Genomic DNA, 19578 nt, shown 5'->3' with positions numbered 1-19578 from the left:
AGGTAAACAGGACACATGGCTGAAATCTACTCGCCTTGGGCGAGTAGGTTCTATAGTTTGTTGAGCTCTGCTTATTTTGACAGAGTTTATGCTCCTTTCTATTTTTCTCTCTAGGATTTAACTTTTTCTTTCACTTGGTGATTAAGCCACGGTGGTATTTTTTGAGTTAGAATCATAGGGCTGGAAGAGACCTCAGGAGGCCATTGAGTCCAGCCCCCTGCCCAAAGCAAGTCGAATCCCAACTAAATCATCACAGCCAGGGCTTTAACAAGCTAGGATTTAAACATCTCTAGGGATGAAGATTCCTTCTCTCTGGATAACCCATCCCAGTGCTTCCACATCCTCCCAATGAATTTTTTTTTCCTAATATCCAGCCTAGAGCTCCCCACTCCACCCCCACTGCAACTTAAGACCATTGCTCCTCATTCTGCCATCTGTCACTACGGAGAACAGCCTCTCCCCATCCTCTTTGGAAATCCCCTTCAGGTAGTTAAAGGCTACTATCAAATACTCCCTCACTCTTCTCTTCTGTAGACTGAATAAGCCCAAATCCCTCAGCCTCTCCTGATAGGTCATGTGTTCCAGCCCCCTAATCATTTTGGTTGTCCTACGTTGCTCTTTTCCAATGTGGAAACATCCTTTCTGTAATGCAGGGACCGAGAACTGGACACAATACTCCAGACGTGGTGCCACCAGTGCTGAATAAAGCGGAATAATCACTTCTCTAGATCTGCAGGAAATATTCCTCCTATTGCACCCTTATATGCCATCAGCTTTCTTGGCTGCAAGGACACACTGTTGACTTGTATCCAGCTTCTCATCCACTGTAATCCCCAGATCCTTTTGTGCCAAATTGCTGCTGGGCCTGTCTGTCCCCAGCCTGTAACAATGCTTAGATTCTTCCGTCCCAAGTGCAGTACTCTGCACTTGTCCTTGTTGAATCTTATCAGATTTCTTTTGGCCCAATCCTCCAGTTTGTCTACATCACTCTGGACCCTATCTTTATCCTCCAGCATACCTACGTCTCTCCCTAGTTTAGTGCCATCTGCAAAATTGCTGAGGGTGTAATCCATCTCCTTTTCCAGGTAATTAATAAAGATGTTGAACAAAACCGGCCTTAGAACCGATCGTTGGGGCACTCTGTTTGAAACCAATCGCCAACCAGGCATCGAGCTGTTGATCACTATCTGTTGAGCTTGACAGTCTAGCCAGCTTTCTGTCCAAGTTACAGTTCATTTTTCCAATCCATCTTTCCTTAATTTGCTGGCAAGAATTATGTGGGAGACCATATCAAAAGCTTTGCTAACTACAGGGTATATCCCATCCACTGATTTCCCCATGTCCATAGAGTCAGTTATCTCATCATAGAAGGCAATCAGTTTGGTGAGGTATGACTTGTCTTTGGTGAATCCATGCTGACTATTCCTGAAAGTTTCCTTTCTTCCAAGTGCTTCAAAATGAACACTTTGACGATCCTCTCCATGATTTCTCCGGAGATTGACGTGAGGTTGACCCCTCTGTAGTTCCCTGGTTTGTCCTTTTCTTACTGTGTGTGGGGTGTTTTGTTTTGTTTGTTTTAAATTTGGGGTAGACATTTAAGTTGGGTCTCTATTATGGTGTCTTAGAAAAGTTTCCTTGCAATGCAGGGATTTACTTTTGGCACTGTATATTTTAATTTCTGTTTAAATAACCTCTATTTTGTGTAGTTCCCCTTTCTGAAATTAAATGCCACAGTGTTTTTCCCACGACAGGGATTTTTCATTTTATTACATTTAAATCGCTATTTCCAAGTGGTCCAGTTATATTTATCTCTTGGACCAGATCCTGTGCTCCGTTTAAGACTAAATCAGAATTGCCTCTCCTCTTGTGGGTCCAAAAAGCAGTCATTTAAAGTGTCAAGAAACTTTATCTTTGCATCCCATCTTGAGGTTACGTATACCCTGTCAGTATGGGGATAGTTGAAATCCCCCCTTATTATTGAGTTTTTTATATTTATAGCCTCTGTAATCCCCCTTAGCATTTCATAGTTGCTATCATTATCCTGGTCAGGTGTTGTTCTAGAGAAGCCTATGTAAATATTTTATTAGTAGTTCAGTTACATACTTTCTGGGCTGGCAGGAGATGTGTTTTATTTGAATGTTCCATTTTTGGGTGCCTAAAAAATTTAAAAGGAGACTTTCTCTTTAATGAAACGATTATTTAATATGCTGAGGGAAGGGGAGCTACTTACCCTTGTGCTTGCAGAGAAGATGGAGGAGACCCAGCCCTGCTGGCCACTTCCTTGGTGGTGCGGCTGCCTCCAGCGTACACTCTGCAGGATAGCTGTCCCCTGCCGGCTCACTGCCCCCAGTGGCCTTTCTCATATCACATTCTTTGGCACAGCAACCCCTCCTTTTCCAAGTTATGGAAGTCCTTCTCGTAGAACTTACGGTTCTCCTGGCACAACCAAACCCTGATCTTGCTTTAAGTTTGTAGCTTCCTATTGTTCTTACCAAAATTTGTTGGCCCTTGTTATCATAGGACACTAGAACGGGAAGGGATCTTGAGAGGTCATCATGTCCAGTCCCCTGTGCTCACAGCAGGATCAAGCACCATCTAGACCAGTGGTCCCCAACCTTTTTATGTGGCGGGCGCCGCACTGGTGGGTGATGTCATCCTGCTGCATCTCCTGGCTGGCCGGCCCCGTGCCAAGTGCGCCTGCGCCGGCACCAGACCCACCACCGCAGCCATTTCGACACTCTGGACCGGCCACTCCGCTCCCACAGCTCCCTGCCACGCTCCCCAGCAGGTTCTCCCGCTGCCAGCGCTTCTCAACGCCCCGTCACAGCGCGAGTTCAGCATGTGCGGCCTGTCTTCTCCTGGCCATCCTGCGTCGTGAACCCAACTAAGTGGGCACACGTAAATGCCCCGGCAGGTGCCATGGAGCCTTTGGGCACCGCGTTGGGGACCACTGATCTAGACCATCCCTGATAGATGTCTATCTAACCTGCTCTTAAATATCTCCAGAGATGAAGATTCCATAACATTTGTAGGCCATTTATTCCAGTGTTTAACCACTCTGACAGTTAGGAAGTTTTTCCTAATGTCCAACCTAAACTTCCCTTGCTGCAATTTAAGCCTATTGCTTCTTGTCCTATCTTCAGAGGCCAAGAAGAACAATTTGCCTTCCTTCTCCTTGTGATACTCTTTTAGATACTTGAAAACCACGGTCATGTCCCCTCTGTCTTCTCTTTTTTCCATACTAAACAAGCCCAGTTCTTTTAGTCTTCCCTCACAGCTTATATATTCTACATCTTTAATCATGTTTCTCTTCTCTGGACCTTCTCCAATTTTTCCACATCTTTCTTCATCTAGTTTTTACGATTTAGGAAGAGTTCCTGAACAAATGGTCTTATGATTATTTTTTTCAAGGATGGTGTCAAGATGACTTTATCCACTTCCACTGGTAGATGACTTTAAGTAGGGACCTTTTATTAATGTCCCATATCTTCATGGTCTGTTAATGTGTGATTTTTTTTTAAAACTTTTTATTTACCTTTTGTGCTGTGAGGAACAAAAGCAAATACAATATCAATTTTACTTGTGAAATGTGGTATAGTTTACTTATTTCTCTTCTTTAACAGCAAATAACTGACTTGAAAAAAGAGAACTTCAACCTAAAGCTTCGTATATATTTTCTGGAGGAGCGAATGCAGCAGAAATTTGATGGTCCCACTGAAGACATCTACAAAATTGTAGGTATTTAAAATCATTGCAAGTAACTGTGTATCTTTCCAAACAATATTTGCTATCTTAAAATTTCTAAATCACTTGATATTCAGCCTTTGTTGGAAATTTCAGTATTGCCAGTTCTTTTCACTTCTGTCTAATTATATGCAATAGTAAAGTGATTAAAATAACCTTAATACAAAATGAAAGATTAAATTCAATTTTTCAGTACTAGCTAATGAACAATTATATTACTCGAACAATAAATCTGAGCTTTCTTCTCCTCTGAAATCTTAATTTAAATTACTTGTCACCGTGATTATTCGAGTTTTTCTCGTTCAGTTATGTCACCAATGGTTAGCATTCAGTGAAACTTCCCAGACCAGTCCTAGCAGGTAGAAGATGAAATTTCAAGTCAGCTGCATACACTATGTGAATGTCAGAATTACATCTTCTGAATGTTATTTTTCTTGCTATGCTATTTACAAGAGACATGAAATTGACAAGAAAGCCCCTTCTTCGTTGGAGAGCTCACTGGCTTTGGACTCTGTTCCCATTTGGGAGCCGGTGTGGTGAGGAGTGGGTGAAAAGCCTCAGGTGCAACGTTTCCACTGATTTTGTTTCCATCCATGTGTAGAACATATTTTGTTATGTGCACAGAGACATATTTAGATGTGCACCACCAGGAGAGAAACATGCTGTGGGAGCTCTGCTAATCAGATGGATGGCACTTGAATCTCTTCTTAATGGCCATCCAAGCGCTCATCTTATAGGGACCGTTACTCTGGTGGCTTCTCTCTCCCTCACCCCATTCCTAGAAGGGACCAGGAAGGTGAAGAATGGGAGCCTGCTGGGAACGGGTGCAGTAACGGTCCCTATAAGATGAGTGCCTGTGCTCATCGATTAACATTATGCACCAGGGGTGGGCAAAGCTTCTCAGTGGGCCAGATCCAGTCCTCCTAGAACTTTGATCCGGCCTGCGAGGCAGTTCCAGGTCCTACCCCCAGTGCATTGCCTGGGAGCCAGAGACACACAACCCCTTTCAACTGCTTCTGTTTAAAGGGCTCGCATTTTTGCTGCACCTTGTGTACCAGGTGCAGGGAAGGTGAGAGCACTTTAAATAGAAGCAATTGAAAGGGGTCGCATATCTCTGGCTCCCTAGCAACGTGCTAACAGCACCGGAGCTACAAGCCCTTTTAACTGGTTCTATTTAAAGGGCTCATGTCTTCCCTGTGCCTGTTGGGCAACACATTGCCTGGCAGCCACAGGGAATATGTGAGGTCTTTAATTAGTAGCAGTTGAAAGGGCTCGCAGCTCTTGGTCCCACTGGCCTGTTGCCTGCAAGTTACCCGGGAGGCACAAGCCCTTTCAACTGCTTCTATTCTTTGGGCTTATGCATGCCAGGCAACAGATTAGCAGCGGGGCCAGGAGCTGCCAGCTGTGTTATGTGAATTCTAAGCCTCTACCCCAGACAACTGTGGGAGGCTAGCCCCCAGCACCCTCCCCTCTGCTCCAGGTCCCTTCTATTGGCTAGAAGTCAGGGGGCAGGGACCCTGGCCAAGCAAAGCTCCTGGTAGGGTAACTCTCAATCCCGCCCCTTCCTCCCAGGGCCCCATCCTTCTGAGTCGGCCTGCGGCCACTTCCGAAATTTGTGAACTGTCCTTGCTTCAAAAATATTGCCCACCCTGGTATACACAGTTACACTTTCACATTCCCAATGTGGACATGTACTAACACAGTAATTATTGCCGTGGCTGTAAGTTAATTTAATAAAGTGTAGACATACCCTAAATATTTTAGGTGGGCAAAACTACTTGTATGGCTGTGAACAGCTCCAGGTAACTGCTTTGATCTGTTTGAAAAATGGCAATTTTTCTTGGAAATATGGTGAGGAGCTCGCAGTCTTTAACATTGTTGTGTGACTTATTTATTGTGATGATCAAATATATGATTTTTAAGAAACTCTGGTGTCTTTTAAAACTATTTGAAGTCTTGTAAAATAAAGACTCTTTTGAAGGCAAAGAATCAGAAGTAAGTTCCCATTTCCATCATGCTCTGGACCTAATTTGTTTTTGAATTTGTTATTGCCTATAACCTAAAAATGTAATCAATGTGTAGGATTAACTTTGAGTTGCATTGGGTTGTGTGTCATCTCATCATCTAACTTTGTCTTGTAGAATATAGAGCTAAAGGTTGAGGTAGAAAGTTTGAAACGTGACCTGCAGGAGAGGGAAAAACTGCTCATCAAAGCTTCGTAAGTACCATTGCCTCTCAAAGGGACTGCACCCTTTCTAGAACTTAGGACCATGGCCATACTAGGTCAGACCAAAGGTCCATCCTGTCCAGTATCCTGTCTTCCAACAGAGCCCCGGAGAGAATGAACAGAACAGGTGATCATCAAGTGATTCTTTCCCTGTCACTCATGCCCAGCTTCTGGCAAATAAAGGTACCATCTAAGGACTGCCAAGAACTTACCATCTATATAATGAGACTTGTGGTACCTTTTGTATATGAGGGTCCTTGAGGATTTTGCAAACTCATGTTTGGAAGTTGCTTTACCTACCTTTTGGAGTAGAATATAGTAACTGTTTAAAAGCATGAAGGACCACTATATAGTTAGAATAGTGGATAGTACTCTATCAGAGGTATTTTGGGGTAGATAGAATGTAATTGCCAAAATTTGGGACTGAGTTAACATCGCAGCAGGGATGTAAAATCCTGTTTAATTGGTTAACCACTTAAATATAATGTTTAACAAGCTAACCACTTGAAGGGTGGGCAGGTGGCACAGGGAGGCTTCTCCAGCCCAGCCAGAGCAGCCCCTGCCTGTGGCGCATCTGGGCCCACCATGGACAGGGCTTGCTCCAGCACCCACCAGTTAACCAGAACCGGTAAGCATCACTCGATAAAAGCTGATACTTACCAGTTATCTGGTAAACCATTCACTGGATTAAGCATCCCAGTAATACAGATGAAGATGTCCTCAGAACTTAATGGTCACAGGGGATCTGTTTAGATCTCATCCAAAAAATGTCACTTGACGTGTTACTGTTAACAGTGGTACAGCATTAGTTCAGTACTAATACACAGTGAAGTGTGTCACTACCTGGTCTTCAAAAATCGAAAGTGTGGACATTTGCTAGCAGCCCAGATTTTTAAAAAATAATAAATGTTATTATAATAAGCCCTTCCAATTGTTGTTTATCCAGTGAATATGTAACTTGATTCTTTGAATATGTTCCGATTCTTGATTGTGAATGTTACTGTATAAGCTGGAAGTGATGTGTATTGTAGAAAAATTGGATGGTTTGGAAGTATTGGTAATCGGATACAAAATTCTATTGTCTGGTTGTGACTGAAAGCTGTCATTTAACAATTTCTAAGTGGTGTTAAATCAGTGGTCACCAACCAGTAGAGTGGGATCTACCAGTAGATTTTGGAGCCCTCTGACAGGTGATCCTGGTTTGGCAGGGAAGCTATCAAGTACTGTCACTTCAGTTGCCTCTCCACCTACTGTAATGCTGCTCCTGCCCTCTGCCTTGGCACTGCCCCTTGCTTGCCCACTCAGTGAGAGGAGAATGGAGGGAGTTTGGCAATGCAAATCTGTTACTCTTACACTGTGTGTCTGTCATTCTCACAAACATACACTGTCCTTTCCTCTCATCTCTGGGACTTGAGCTCACCACCCTGCACTCCCCAGGCAAATACTGTATACCCTAGGCCACTCCAGAACCCCTCCTTACCTTCAGCTGGTCCCTTAATCCTGCTTTCCTTATGTGGGAGCCAGCTTTATCCCTGGGGATCCCTGCCTAGCCGGAGGGATCAAGTCCCTCCCCACCCCGCGTTCCAGAGGCTGTTGCCCCTTTGTTAACTCAAGAGCCCACACCAACTCCTTACCTTCAGAGGGTCCCTTATCCTGTGTTGGCTGTCTGGCCACTCCCAGCGTGGGTGGAGGTGGGACTTGAACCCACCACTCTGTGTTCCCCAGGCAAATGCCCTATCTCCTAAGCCATTCTAGCTCCCTACAGTCAGAGGGTCTTTTATCCTGCTTTCCTAATATGGGAGCCCGCTCCATCCAATACAGGCTGCCCCAGGGATGGACTCAACTCCATCCTCCGAACATGGGAGCTCCTGCTCCCGGGTGGGCAGGTCTTGAGCCCACCACCCTGTGCTCCCAGGCAAGTGCTGTATCCCCTATTCCACTCCAGACCCCACCTTCCTACCTTCAGAGGGTCCTTAATCCTGCTTTCCTAATTCAGGAGCCAGGTCCATCCCTCAGGCAGCCTGTGTTGGTTGTCTGGTCACTCCCAGGGTGGATGGAGGGATATCACAACCTGATCAGGACAGTGATAGTGACTATGAAATGCTAAGGGAGATATGAGAGGTTATCAGAATTAAAAACTCAATAATGGTGGGGGGATTTCAACTATCTCCACATTGACTGGGTACATGTCACCTCTGAACGGGATGCAGAGATAAAATTTCTTATCTTAAAATGACTGCTTCTTGGAGCAACTGGTTCTGGAACCCACAAGGGGAGAAGCTATTCTTGATTTAGTCCTAAGGAGAGCGCAGTATCTGGTCCAAGAGGTAAATATATAACAGGACCACTTGGAAATAGTGACCATAATGTAATAAAATTTAACAACCCTGTGGTGGGAAAAACACCTCAGCAGCCCAACACTCTGGCATTTAATTTCAGAAAGGGGAACTACACAAAAATGAGGAAGATAGTTAAACAGAATTTAAAAGGTAAAGTGACAAAAGTAAAATCTCTGCAAGCTGCATGGAAACTTTTCAAAGACACCATAATAGATGCCCAACTTAAGTGTATACTCCAAATTAAAAAACACAGTAAGAGAATCAAAGAAGTGCCACCGTGGTTTAACCACAAAATGAAAGAAACAATGGCAGATAAAGACATATTTTAAAAAGTGGAAGTCAAATCCTAGTGACGAAAATAGAAAGGAGCATAAACTTTGTCAAATTAAGTGTAAAAATAACATAAGAAATAGTAGCCCAGTGTCTGAGAGTCTTAAGAGCCTCCGGCCGTGTACGTCAGCACCCCCCTTCCCCTCCCGCCGTGGCGCTGAGTGCTGTGCTCCTCAGCCGGGCCACCGCAGGCGAGGGAAAGGGGGGGGCGGTGACTTACACTGCCCCGCCCCCTGGCTGTGTACATCACCGCCCCACCCCTTCTCCCCTGCGGTGGCCTGGCTGAGCACTCAACACTCAGCTGAGCCGTCACGAAGGGAGGGGAAGGAGGCGAGGCGGTGACGTACATGGCCAGGGGGAAGGGCCGTGTATGTCACGTCACCGTCTCGCCCCCCCCTTCTCCTCCCGCCGCGGGGGAGCCCAGCTGAGCAGGCAGCACTCAGCTGAATGCCACGATGGAAGGGGAAGGGGGGCAGGGAGAGACGGAGGGGAGAGAGAGGCAGGAGGAGAAGAGAAAGGGAGAGTGAGAGGCAGGAGGGGGAGAAAAGAAAGAAAGAGATGGAGAGAGAGGCGTGGGCGGAGAAGAGCTGAGAGAGAGAGGGGGAGGCAGTAGGAGGAGAAAGAGAGAGCGTGCTCAGGAGAGAAGATCTGAAAATTCTGTTTTATGACAAGCTAATTGGCTAGTATAATAAGAAAAGCCAAAAAGGAGTTTGAAGGGCAGTTAGCCAAAAATTCAAAAAGTAATAGCAAAATGTTTAAGTAGATCAGAAGCAGGAAGCTGGCTAAACAACCAGTGGGGCCCCTTTAATGATCGAGATGCTAAAGGAGCACTCAAAGATTATAGTCATTGCGAAGAAGCTAAATGAATTCCTTTCTTCAGTCTTCATGGCTGAGGATATTGGGGAGATTCCCAAACCTGAGCCATTCTTTGTTGGTTACAAATCAGAGGAATTGTCCCAGATTGAGGTGTCATTAGAGAAGGTTTTGAAACAAATTGATAAACTTAACAGTAACAAGTCTCCTGGACCAGATGGCTTTCAGCCAAGAGTTCTGAAAGAACTCAGATGGGATATTACAGAATTATTACCTGTGGTTTGTAACCTAGCCTTTAAATCAGCTTCCATACCTAATGACTGGAAGATAGCTAACATAACACAGAGGACTCTAGAGGTGATCCTGGCAATTACAGACTGGTAAGTCTAACGTCAGTACTGGGCAAATTAGTTGAATCTGTAGTAAAGAATAAAATTGTCAGACACATAAATGAACATAATTTGTTGGGGGAAAGTCAACATGGTGTCTGTAAAGGGAAATCATGCCTTACTAATCGACTACAGTTCTTTGAGAGAGGTCAACAAGCATGTGGACAAGGGGGATCTAATGAACATAGTGTACTTAGATTTCCAGAAAGCCTCTGACCAGTCCGTCACCAAAGGCTCTTAAGAAAAGTAAGTTGTTATAGGATGAGAGGGAAGATCCTTTCATGGACTGAGAACTGGTTAAGACAGGAAACAAAGGGTAGGAATAAATGGTATGTTTTCTGAAAGGCAAATGGTGTGCCCCAAGGGTCCATACTGGGACCAATCCTTTCAACTTATTTATAAATGTTCTAGGGAAAGGGATAAACATTGGGGTGGCAAAATTTGCAGATGATACTGAACTGCTCAAGATAGTTAAGACTGAAGCAGACTGTGAAGAGCTTCAAAAAGATCTCACCAAACTAAGTGATTGGGCCACAAAATGGCAGATAAAGTTTAATGTTGATATATGTAAAGTAGTGCACATTGGAAAACATAATTCCAACTATATATACAATATGATGGGGACTAATTTAGCTACATCTGCTCAAGGGAAAGATCTTGGAGTCATTGTGGATAGTTCACTGAAAACATCCACTCAGTGTGCAGCGGCAGTCAAAAAAGCAAATAGAATGTTAGGAATAATTTAAAAAGGGATAAAGAATAAGACAGAAAATATCTTAATACCTCTATTTAAAATCATTGTATGCCCACATCTTGAATATTGCATACAGATGTGGTCGCTTTAGCCCAAAAAAGATATATTGGCATTGGAAAAGGTTCAGAAAAGGGCAACAAAAATGATGAGGGGTTTGGAACAGGTCCCATATGAAGAGAGATTAAAAAGATTTGGACTTTTCAGCTTAGAAAAGAGAAGACGAAGCAGGGATATGATAGAGATCTATAAAATCATGATGGATGTGGAAAAAGTGAATAAGGAAAGTTAATTACTTTTTCCCACAATATAGGAACTAGGGGGTCACCAAATGAAATGAATAGGCAGCAGATTTAAAACAAACAAAAGGAAGTTTTTCTTCACTCAGCGCATGATTAGCCTCTGGACGTCCTTGTCAGAGGATGTGGTGAAGGCTAGGATTTCAACAGGGTAAAAAAAAACAAACCTAGATAAATTCATGGTGGTTAGGTCCATCAATGGCTATTAGCCAGGATGGGAAGGAATGGTGTCCCTAGTCTGTTTCTCTGGAGGTGGGTGATGGGGGAGAGATCACTTGAGGATTAACTACCTGTTGTGTTACCTCCCTCTGGGGCATCTGGTATTGGCCACTGTCAGCAGACCGGATACTGGGCTGGATGGACCGTTGGTCTGACCCAATATGGCCGTTCTTATGATGATAAAATGGAGAAGATGCAGCTGCCTTTATATTCCTTTTAACTTATGGCTTTTATTGCTTGTCCCAAACTAAAGCTGCCCACCACATGGTTTGGAAGCCTTAGAGTTCTGTCCATAGACATACCCCTATGTGCCTCACTAGGTCAAAGTCCCCTGCCAACTCTCTCAAAGGTCAAATCATATATCTGATGGGCCACCAAGCAAGCTAGGCAGTACATTATCAAACTGTTTGGGAGTCACCCAGAAGCATAGCCCAAATTAGTGATACAGACAGAGAACATATCCATAACCAAAAATACAAAGGTGATACAAACACATAATTGAGATGATCTTCTATGCCAAATTATAATAGTTTTTCAGATATCTTGCATGGCATATCTGGCATAACTCATTGCAGTTGTACAGTATCAATATTCATAATATCCTCAAGTGTCCCTTAGACTCCAGACAGTATAACGATAAGCATTGAGATTTCTACATCTTGTTTTTTGCAGTAAAGCGGTTGAAAGCTTGGCTCAAGGCGGTGATGCTGAAATTCAGAGGGTGAAAGAAGAGTCTCAGAAGAAAGTACAACAAGTGGAAGAAATTCTCACCAGCAGAATAAACCTTTTGGAAGAGGCAAGTCTTCAATATTGAAGAGTAATTGATTTTTGTTATTGACTTTGCCATGCAGAGCTCCCTAGCGTCTATCTGCTTTCAGCAGAGATATTTAGCATTGTGACCTGCTTAAATGCTGCTTTCAGAGCTTCTGTTTCAGCTTCATTGTAAAAATAGTGAGAACACAAATACAATAAATGCCAAGAATGGGGAAACTTTGTCCAATGTTATTGAATCTTGGAATGTGGAAGATGGGTTGAGCCGTATGAAGTAACTTGCTTCTCTAGTGGATTTTGGGTATGTTAGAACAAGGAATTTTATCTCCTAATTGGGACTGTGGGGAGTCCATTTCTTACAATGTAGGCTGGTAATATCCATACTTTGGGTGACAGATCTCTACTTTGTTAGGGAAATTTAACCATACTGCAAGAGATTATGCCATTCCACAGATTTCCTAACTCTGAGTTTAGAAACCTTTATATATCAGTATGCGTTTGACATGCTGACTTCTGAAGTATCTGCTCAGTATATGACTGGGTTGTGAGAAGTCATCTGCAATACTCTTTCCTGGGAAGATGGATGGAGGGTACTTCCCTGTATTCTGCTTGCTGACCTTCCACTCCAGTTTCTGCATTGGTGCTGGTGAGAATTCGATAATGACATCTGCCAGGTTTTGACTATCTCTTCTCTGTCTTTTCGATCAGATCATGAGTAGAAGTGTGGTGGTACATTAATTTGTGTGTCTCTGAGAAGGTATCATAGCAAAACTTTTTTGAATTCCTCTGTCAGTGGTGGGTTACCGCTGCCGAATATTGGTCATTAATATGATTCTGAAGGATTAACAAGGGGCTTCCCAAGATGTTCACAGCTAACCCTAAAACCTCCTGTTCTGGGATATGTGCTCACAGTTGAGTGGCCAGGTGTTGGGAGCTCTCATAGGGTACATCTAGACTACAGGCTTTTGTTGACAGGCTTTGTCGACATACTGATGACAAAGCTTCTGTCGACAAAGAGCGTCTAGACTACATCCAGTTCTGTTGACAAAGCAAGCCGCTTTGTCGACATGAGAGTGTAGATGCAAAGGATAGTGTAGATGCAATAACCCCTTCTGTTGACAGAACTCTGTCAACAAAAGGCGTTATTCCTCGCAGAATGAGGTTTACCGCTGTCGACAAAACTGCCAAGTTCTGTCGACGTTATGTCGACAACTCGGTGGTAGTGTAGACGCAGGTATAGTTTTGTCGACAAAAGTCCACTTTTGTCAACAAAACCCTGTAGTCTAGACACACCCATAGAATCCCTCTCCCCTCCCCCCCTCCATATAAACAAAAATATTTTTTCTTCAAGAAGAAAGGCAGAATTACTCAAATGCATTTATATTAAGCACCCTTTGCTGGAGATGCATGTAGCTAGTTCCAAAAAATAAATATTAATCTATTGATAACATATCACAACCTGGAACTTGTATAATTTGTCCAGGGGGTATGCGATTTTGTGGATGGGTATTGGTTCCTTTCTCTGGGAAAAGATTTCTCAAAAGATGAATACTTGATGGTGCCTGACATATTCTGAAGGTGTACTCTCCCATTCTGGGGAAAAAAAGAGATGCTTTGAGGCATTGTTAGGAGCTTTAGGATTGCATTCTCCGTTGGAATGACTTAGCAATGTCCCTGTGGGGGGATCCACCGTGTCCAGGGAATGCGTCTGCTCTTCCGCTTTTTTTAGGGGGGCCAAATTTTGGAAAAGCCTCTTTTGAAAAAGCTATCGGAAAAAAGTACACAAATTTCTGAGCGCAATTTGCATGCTTTTTTCTGATCATTGTAGTCTCTTCACTTCTTCATACCTAACTTTATCTGTAAAATGCAACTTGTATACTTCATGGGTGCATGTTGAGGGTTAATTTATTAATGTTTATAGAACACTTGCAGATCTTAGTGAAGGGTGTGCTAGAGCTGCAAAGTATGTTAAGGATGTTAAAACATACTTTGGGAAGGGAAATGTAGCATGGAAGAACTTGGTCAACATTTTGTTTCAATGGTCCAATGCATCATGTTTGTTTTGAGTACAGAATCTTAAAGCTGCCCAAGAAGAAGTGGAAAAAGCCTTTGCAATGACAGAAAGGGAGAAAGTTCTGCGAATGGCTGTTGAACAAAAACTCTCTGCAGTTACAAATACAGATTTGAAGGAGCCGGATACTATTGCAGAACTAACAGAAAAAGACAGGTCAGACTTCTATTGGTAATCTTTCTAACAAATGGAAAATGTTAATAGAGAAAAGTGATAAACAGACCAGTCAATATGAAATAGATTTTAAGGGCTTGATTCTACCCTCATGTACATCTGAGATCCACGAGTATCGATACATGTCTTGTAAAATCAGCTGTTGAACAAACGTAGCAATCTGTTTTACAAACTACAGGTTTAATGGGAATACTGAGCCTTAAATTTGGCCTAAAAGTGCAAAAGAGTGGATAAGGGCATGTGACTTAACTGCATGCATGCACTGCTTTAAAGCAGTTTGTGGCCACATTGCTTTTTATCTGTGTGCAAGAATAATATGCTTATTGCACCATTGTTGAAGGGGGGAGGCTATGATTCGTTTGTACCCATTTCTTGCTTTCGTGGTGTTCAAATGCTGTTCAGTCCCATTGACACATCCATTGAGGTTAGTAATTCTAGCAAGAGTAAAAAATATTGTGCAGCAGTTTAGACTGTAAATGCTTTTTAGTTAGTTTTTGGAGAGCTTTGAGTTGACAGAAGATGAAAAGGTGTCTGAATCATGAGTTGATGACCAAGTGGCAATTTGAACTAGGGATGTTAAAATGCGGGTATTTCAATAATCGAGTAATCAATAGAATATTTATCGACTACTTGATTAGTCAATAGGCAGCTTGTCTCAGTTCTGGCTTGCGCCAGGTGCAGGACCAAACCCCACTGCAGCTCTGCAATTGAAAAGGCAGTAAGAGCTGGGCAAGCTGCCCCTTGGTTCCTACTGCATTTTAAATTACAGAGCCACAGTGGGGTTTTGTTCCACACCCAGTGTGAGCCGGATCTGAGCCAGGCTGCCTGCACAGCTGGCAGTAGTCCCTGTGCGTGGGGGAGGTCCCAGCGGGGATTTAGGACCCCCCCATGGACAGGGACTGTTGCCACGAAGCAACCTCTACCCATAGCCGAGTCGCCACAGACACTCTGCTTTGTGACAGCAGTCTCTCCCCACAGGGTGCCCAACTTTCCGTGGGACCCACCCCCGTGCACAGGGACTGCAGCTGCAAAGCAGTCTCTGTCCCCCCTGCCTCTGAGGCAGCAGTGCGAAGGGAGGCGGGCAGCACTGTGGAGACCATGTTGTGGGGAACTGGCTTTTAAGCTGGATCTTCCCCAGCACTGGCTCCTACTCCCTCCCCCCTGCTCCCCCTGATACAGAGGTGGCAAGGGCGGATGAGGGGGGGAATGCAAGTAGTCGATTCGACTTTCTGTTAAACATAGGCTTATTGGGTCGTCGATTACTCCTTTACATCCCTAATTTGAACTTAGGGGGTGGGGGGAAGAGTTCTGTGCATTTTTCCCCTTTGGAATTAAAACTTCAGAGGTTCTATGAATATCTGTTACAAAAGTATATATTTAGTCAGCAAAAGTTTAATTGTCAGTGAGAATCTAGAGTGGAACTCTTAAATTCTTATCTTCGTAGCCTACGGTTTCTTTTACTGTAAAGAATGTTGTCAACGCTGTTCCTCACTCTGATGCTTTGAGTACAGAAGGTGGGGGCCCACAAGAGACCTGAAAAATACCTTGCATGTACATGGTAAAGTAGATCCAAAACTGTCCTGTCCCTAAGTCCAAGAACAAGTCCAATCATTCTTAGGCTTAGCAGGATATTACAGGCAATTTGTAGTGCACTGCAGTCAGATAGCTGCTCCACTGGCAGACTTGACTAGAAAAAAGCAACCACACGCAGTAAAGTGGACTGGGAAGTTTCCGGAAGCTTTTATGCAACTTAAAGCTGCCCTTATATCTGACCCTGTACTAAAGGCCCCAGAGTACAACAAACCTTTTTTTCATCACCACGGATGTGTCATTTTTTTTCTTCTCTGTCACCTCAAGCCATTTGGCTCAGATTTTCCCTGCCTCTGTTATGGTTTTGGGTTTCCCAACTAGGATGTATCTTTGGATCTGTTCAGGAATGCCCCCTAGGAACTATTTCATTTTCATCAGGAGAGATAGCTCTTCCATAGTCTTAGCATTTGCTCCTGATATGCATGTGTCCCAGTTTTTGTTCATCTGGTAGACATGTTGGGGCAATGCCATATCTGGTTTCCACATTAGGGCTCTGAAACAGTGACGAGCATTTTTGGGAGTGAACCCTATCCTAATTTTGGCCCCTTGTTAAAAAAATTCATAATTATTCATGTCTCCCCCTATTTCAACTGCCACTTCTGCTAAGGGTCCACTGAGTTGTAGTCTCAGCTCCATCATGTCTTTGGGGATGTTGTACCCAAGACAGGACCTTTCAAAATTCACTAAGAAGGCCTCTGCATCATCTCCTACCTTGTACACTGGGTATTTCTTGGGTTGAGGAGCATTAGTTGGACCAGGGCAGCTTTTCAGCTTTCTCCAGCTCAAAGCTGCTCTGCTTTTCCCTCTCCTCTACTTCCAAACGCTTCCTCTGTAGGAAGAACTCCATCTTGCCCTTAGTTAGAAGTCTGCCTGCCATAAAGACACTCTCCCACCCTGAGGACAGTGGTATCGGAGGGGCATGGCTGCCACTCTCTGCTCCTGCCCCCCAGCCTCACAGAGACAGTCTCCTGTCTCTCCCTCCCCCCTCCTTGTTGTATGAGTCTTGCCCGGAGATGGACATCTCACCCTGATCTGAAGCTATTTTTGGCTTGGCGTATTGCTTAAGTTGGTTGCTCCAGGGGTACTTTGCTGGACCGCAAATGCATCTACTGGGCTGCTTCTCTGCCCTACTCTAGCTTAGCTATCCAGTTGCCCTGAAAGCTAGGGGAAAAAAAACTGTTTGGTTTGAACTCTTTGACTGTGCAGGTTTAATTTTTTGTGTGCCCTTTTCCCCCCACAGACAGCAAATGGAAAAAAGGGTTATTTTAAAATCCCGAGGTTTGTGTTCCTGGTTCAGAATGATCCCACCTGCACTGCCACCATGTCAAGGCTGCTCCAGGCTCTGGCTTTCAAATGCAGAAGGTGGGAGCCTTCAACAGACCTTAAAAATACCTTGTCTCTATAGGCTTCTGCTTAAAAGCTCTCCTAGGTCACAGATTCCCTGACCTTCGGAGGTAGCAGCCCACCACTAAGTGAGGGGGGGGGAAGCCCTTTCTTGAACCCAGGAAGAAATCACTTGGGAACTTCTTCCAAGTTCTTGAAAAAACAAACAATAATCACTGATAGCTGACCTCTCAGACTTAGGCATGCATACGCAGACCTCCTTTTACCTTTCATGACACAAGAATCAAATCATAGCCTTAAAAAGATTATTTTATTAACTAAACAAAAAGATCTAAAGCATACTTGGTTGCTAGGTGTTTTAAAGCAACTGAGAAAAAAGCCAATTAAAACACACATTTCATCCCTGGGATTCAGCTTAGAGTGTATGGGGGCATGGCACATGGATTTAGCACAGACATTTAACCAAACAACAAAACAAAGAAAATAACCTGTTCGCATGTAAATAGACATTGCCTGTTTACTCACACATCTGTGCTTCAAGGTCCAGTCCATTTTCATGTCTAGTATTCTTTGTAGGTGGTTCAATTCATCTTGTTCCAATATCTCCTGGCTTAAATTCTCTCTCACAAAAAAGCAAGAAATGTTCCTTTCAATTTAAATCTCAATACCTTCTCCCATTGGTTCTGCTGGCTCCCTGCCAACATCTCCTAGCTACCTGAGTTTAACCGTTTAGTCACCGAATGCTAGGATGCCCAGAAAAGGACAGCACTCCTCCTATCCATCTCATTTAACTGGTTGGTTAATTAAACATAATTTTACATCCCTAGAACTAATGGAGAAAGTTGACTGTAAGGACTGAAATATTCACTGTGCATGAGTTTGGCTGTGTAAGAGTTATTGTAGGACAGGGGCAGGCAAAATATGGCCTGTGGTTCACATTTGGCCTTTCAAACCTTTGGATCCCACCTAGTGGGACTGTCAGGTCCCCACACACTGCTCAAAGCAGCCTGCTGCTCTGCTACTGTGTGCGTCTCTGTGTGGCATGTGCCCCTTAAGGCATGTCCCTGCCCCCAGAACCACCCTGCCAATAGGAACTGCAAGGGCAGTGCTTGTGGGCATATGCAGTACATTGAGACCCAATGCCCTACTCCCCAGAAGGGCTGGACCATGCAAGTAGGGATGTGAAAGTTTAACTGGTTAAATGGTAAGTCTCACTGGGTGAGGCCTATTGGTTAAGGTTAACTGGTGGAGGCTGGAGCTGCTCCAGCCCACGCAGAGGGCCCACTGGAGGCAAGGTCTGCTTCAGCATCCAAGCTGGAACAGCCTCTATCTATAGTGGGCCGACACCCTGGAGGCAGGGGCTGCTCCTCCTGGGATGCTAGGATGGGGGGACTGCAGGGATGGGCTGCTGTGGCTGGGCTAGAGCAGCCCCTGCCTGCAGCAGTGGGTGGGGTGAACTACTCCAGCCCAGCGGTGGGCGGGAGTCCTCTCCAGCCTGGCTGGAGCAGCTTCCCTTGCCTCCCCTTTAATCGGTTAACTGCTTAAACATCACATTTAACCGGTTAACCAATGAAACCGGATTTTACATCCCTAGTTCAGAGAGCACATGACTCTTACAGCTGGCTGCTTTGAGCAACATGCAAGGGCACAGAAGGCAGGAGCCTCCCAGCCAGAGCCTTCACCTGGCACCCCACCCCCTCCTCAAATCAAAACCTTCTCCTGCACCTAACCTCCCTCTCAGAACCCCCACACACTTGCCCCTCCTGCACCGCAGTACTAGGGATGTTATATATAGTTTTAGTAATTGTGTAGCCACAACAATTTTTAGCAGTCACACAGTTGCTAAAATGCTCCTCCCCTGTATCAGAGGCAGCAGCGCAGTGGCAGGCAGAGCTAGTTTAAAAATCAGCTCCCAGTGCAGACCAACTCCTGCCTGCCACGGGGAACACATGAACTCCCAATGGACCAGAGGCTGCTCCAGCATCCCACCAGAGCAGCCTCTGTCTACGGCAAGCCCAGGCTTGCTGTGGACAGAGGCTGCTTCACAGCAGCAGCCCCCGTCTGTGGGGGGCCTGAGCTCCTTGTGGACAGAGGGTGCTTAGCTTTCCGCCTGCTCCCCGACGTGTGAGGATGGGGGTGGGGGTGGGGTGGGGCAGGCGATGCCACAGAATTGATCCTCATGAGGAGTCCACTATGTGGAAGGCAGCAAGGGGGAAGCAGGTGGCTCCACAGAGCCAGCATGTACAGAGAGATGTCTTAAAAGTTGAGTCCCCACGGGTATCCTCTCCCGCCTACCCCTGCACACGCCCCACTGCCTCTCATAAAGAGGCAGCAGTGCAGTGGAGGGAGGGTAGACAGCTCCACAGGAGCCAGTACATGCAGGAAGCTGGCTTGAAAGTTGGCTTCCTGCATCTCCCCCGTCTTATTCTCATAGAGAGGCAGCTGCGCAGGATCTGGTGCTCATGGGGAACCAACTTTTAAGCTGGCTCCACCCAAGTGCCAGCTCCTGCCTGTCCC

The 19578-nt window shown here is 44.8% G+C and overlaps 1 protein-coding gene across 6 annotated transcripts in view; it reads left to right on the top strand.

Moving 5' to 3' along the window:
- CDK5RAP2 (CDK5 regulatory subunit associated protein 2) overlaps window positions 1–19578 on the top strand; it is a 170825-nt gene that overhangs the window by 14612 nt on the left and 136635 nt on the right. For 5 of the 6 annotated variants that reach the window (XM_006129080.4, XM_075905145.1, XM_075905146.1 and 2 more), the window contains exons 4-7: window positions 3624–3734; window positions 5886–5962; window positions 11784–11907; window positions 13955–14109. In XM_006129080.4, the coding sequence (XP_006129142.1) occupies window positions 3624–3734; window positions 5886–5962; window positions 11784–11907; window positions 13955–14109 (467 nt within the window). The other variant, XM_075905147.1, reaches the window with a different exon arrangement.

Source organism: Pelodiscus sinensis, chromosome 22, assembly GCF_049634645.1.
Source record: "Pelodiscus sinensis isolate JC-2024 chromosome 22, ASM4963464v1, whole genome shotgun sequence".
Taxonomy (NCBI): domain Eukaryota; kingdom Metazoa; phylum Chordata; order Testudines; family Trionychidae; genus Pelodiscus; species Pelodiscus sinensis.
This window is presented reverse-complemented; position numbering and strand designations above follow the sequence as displayed.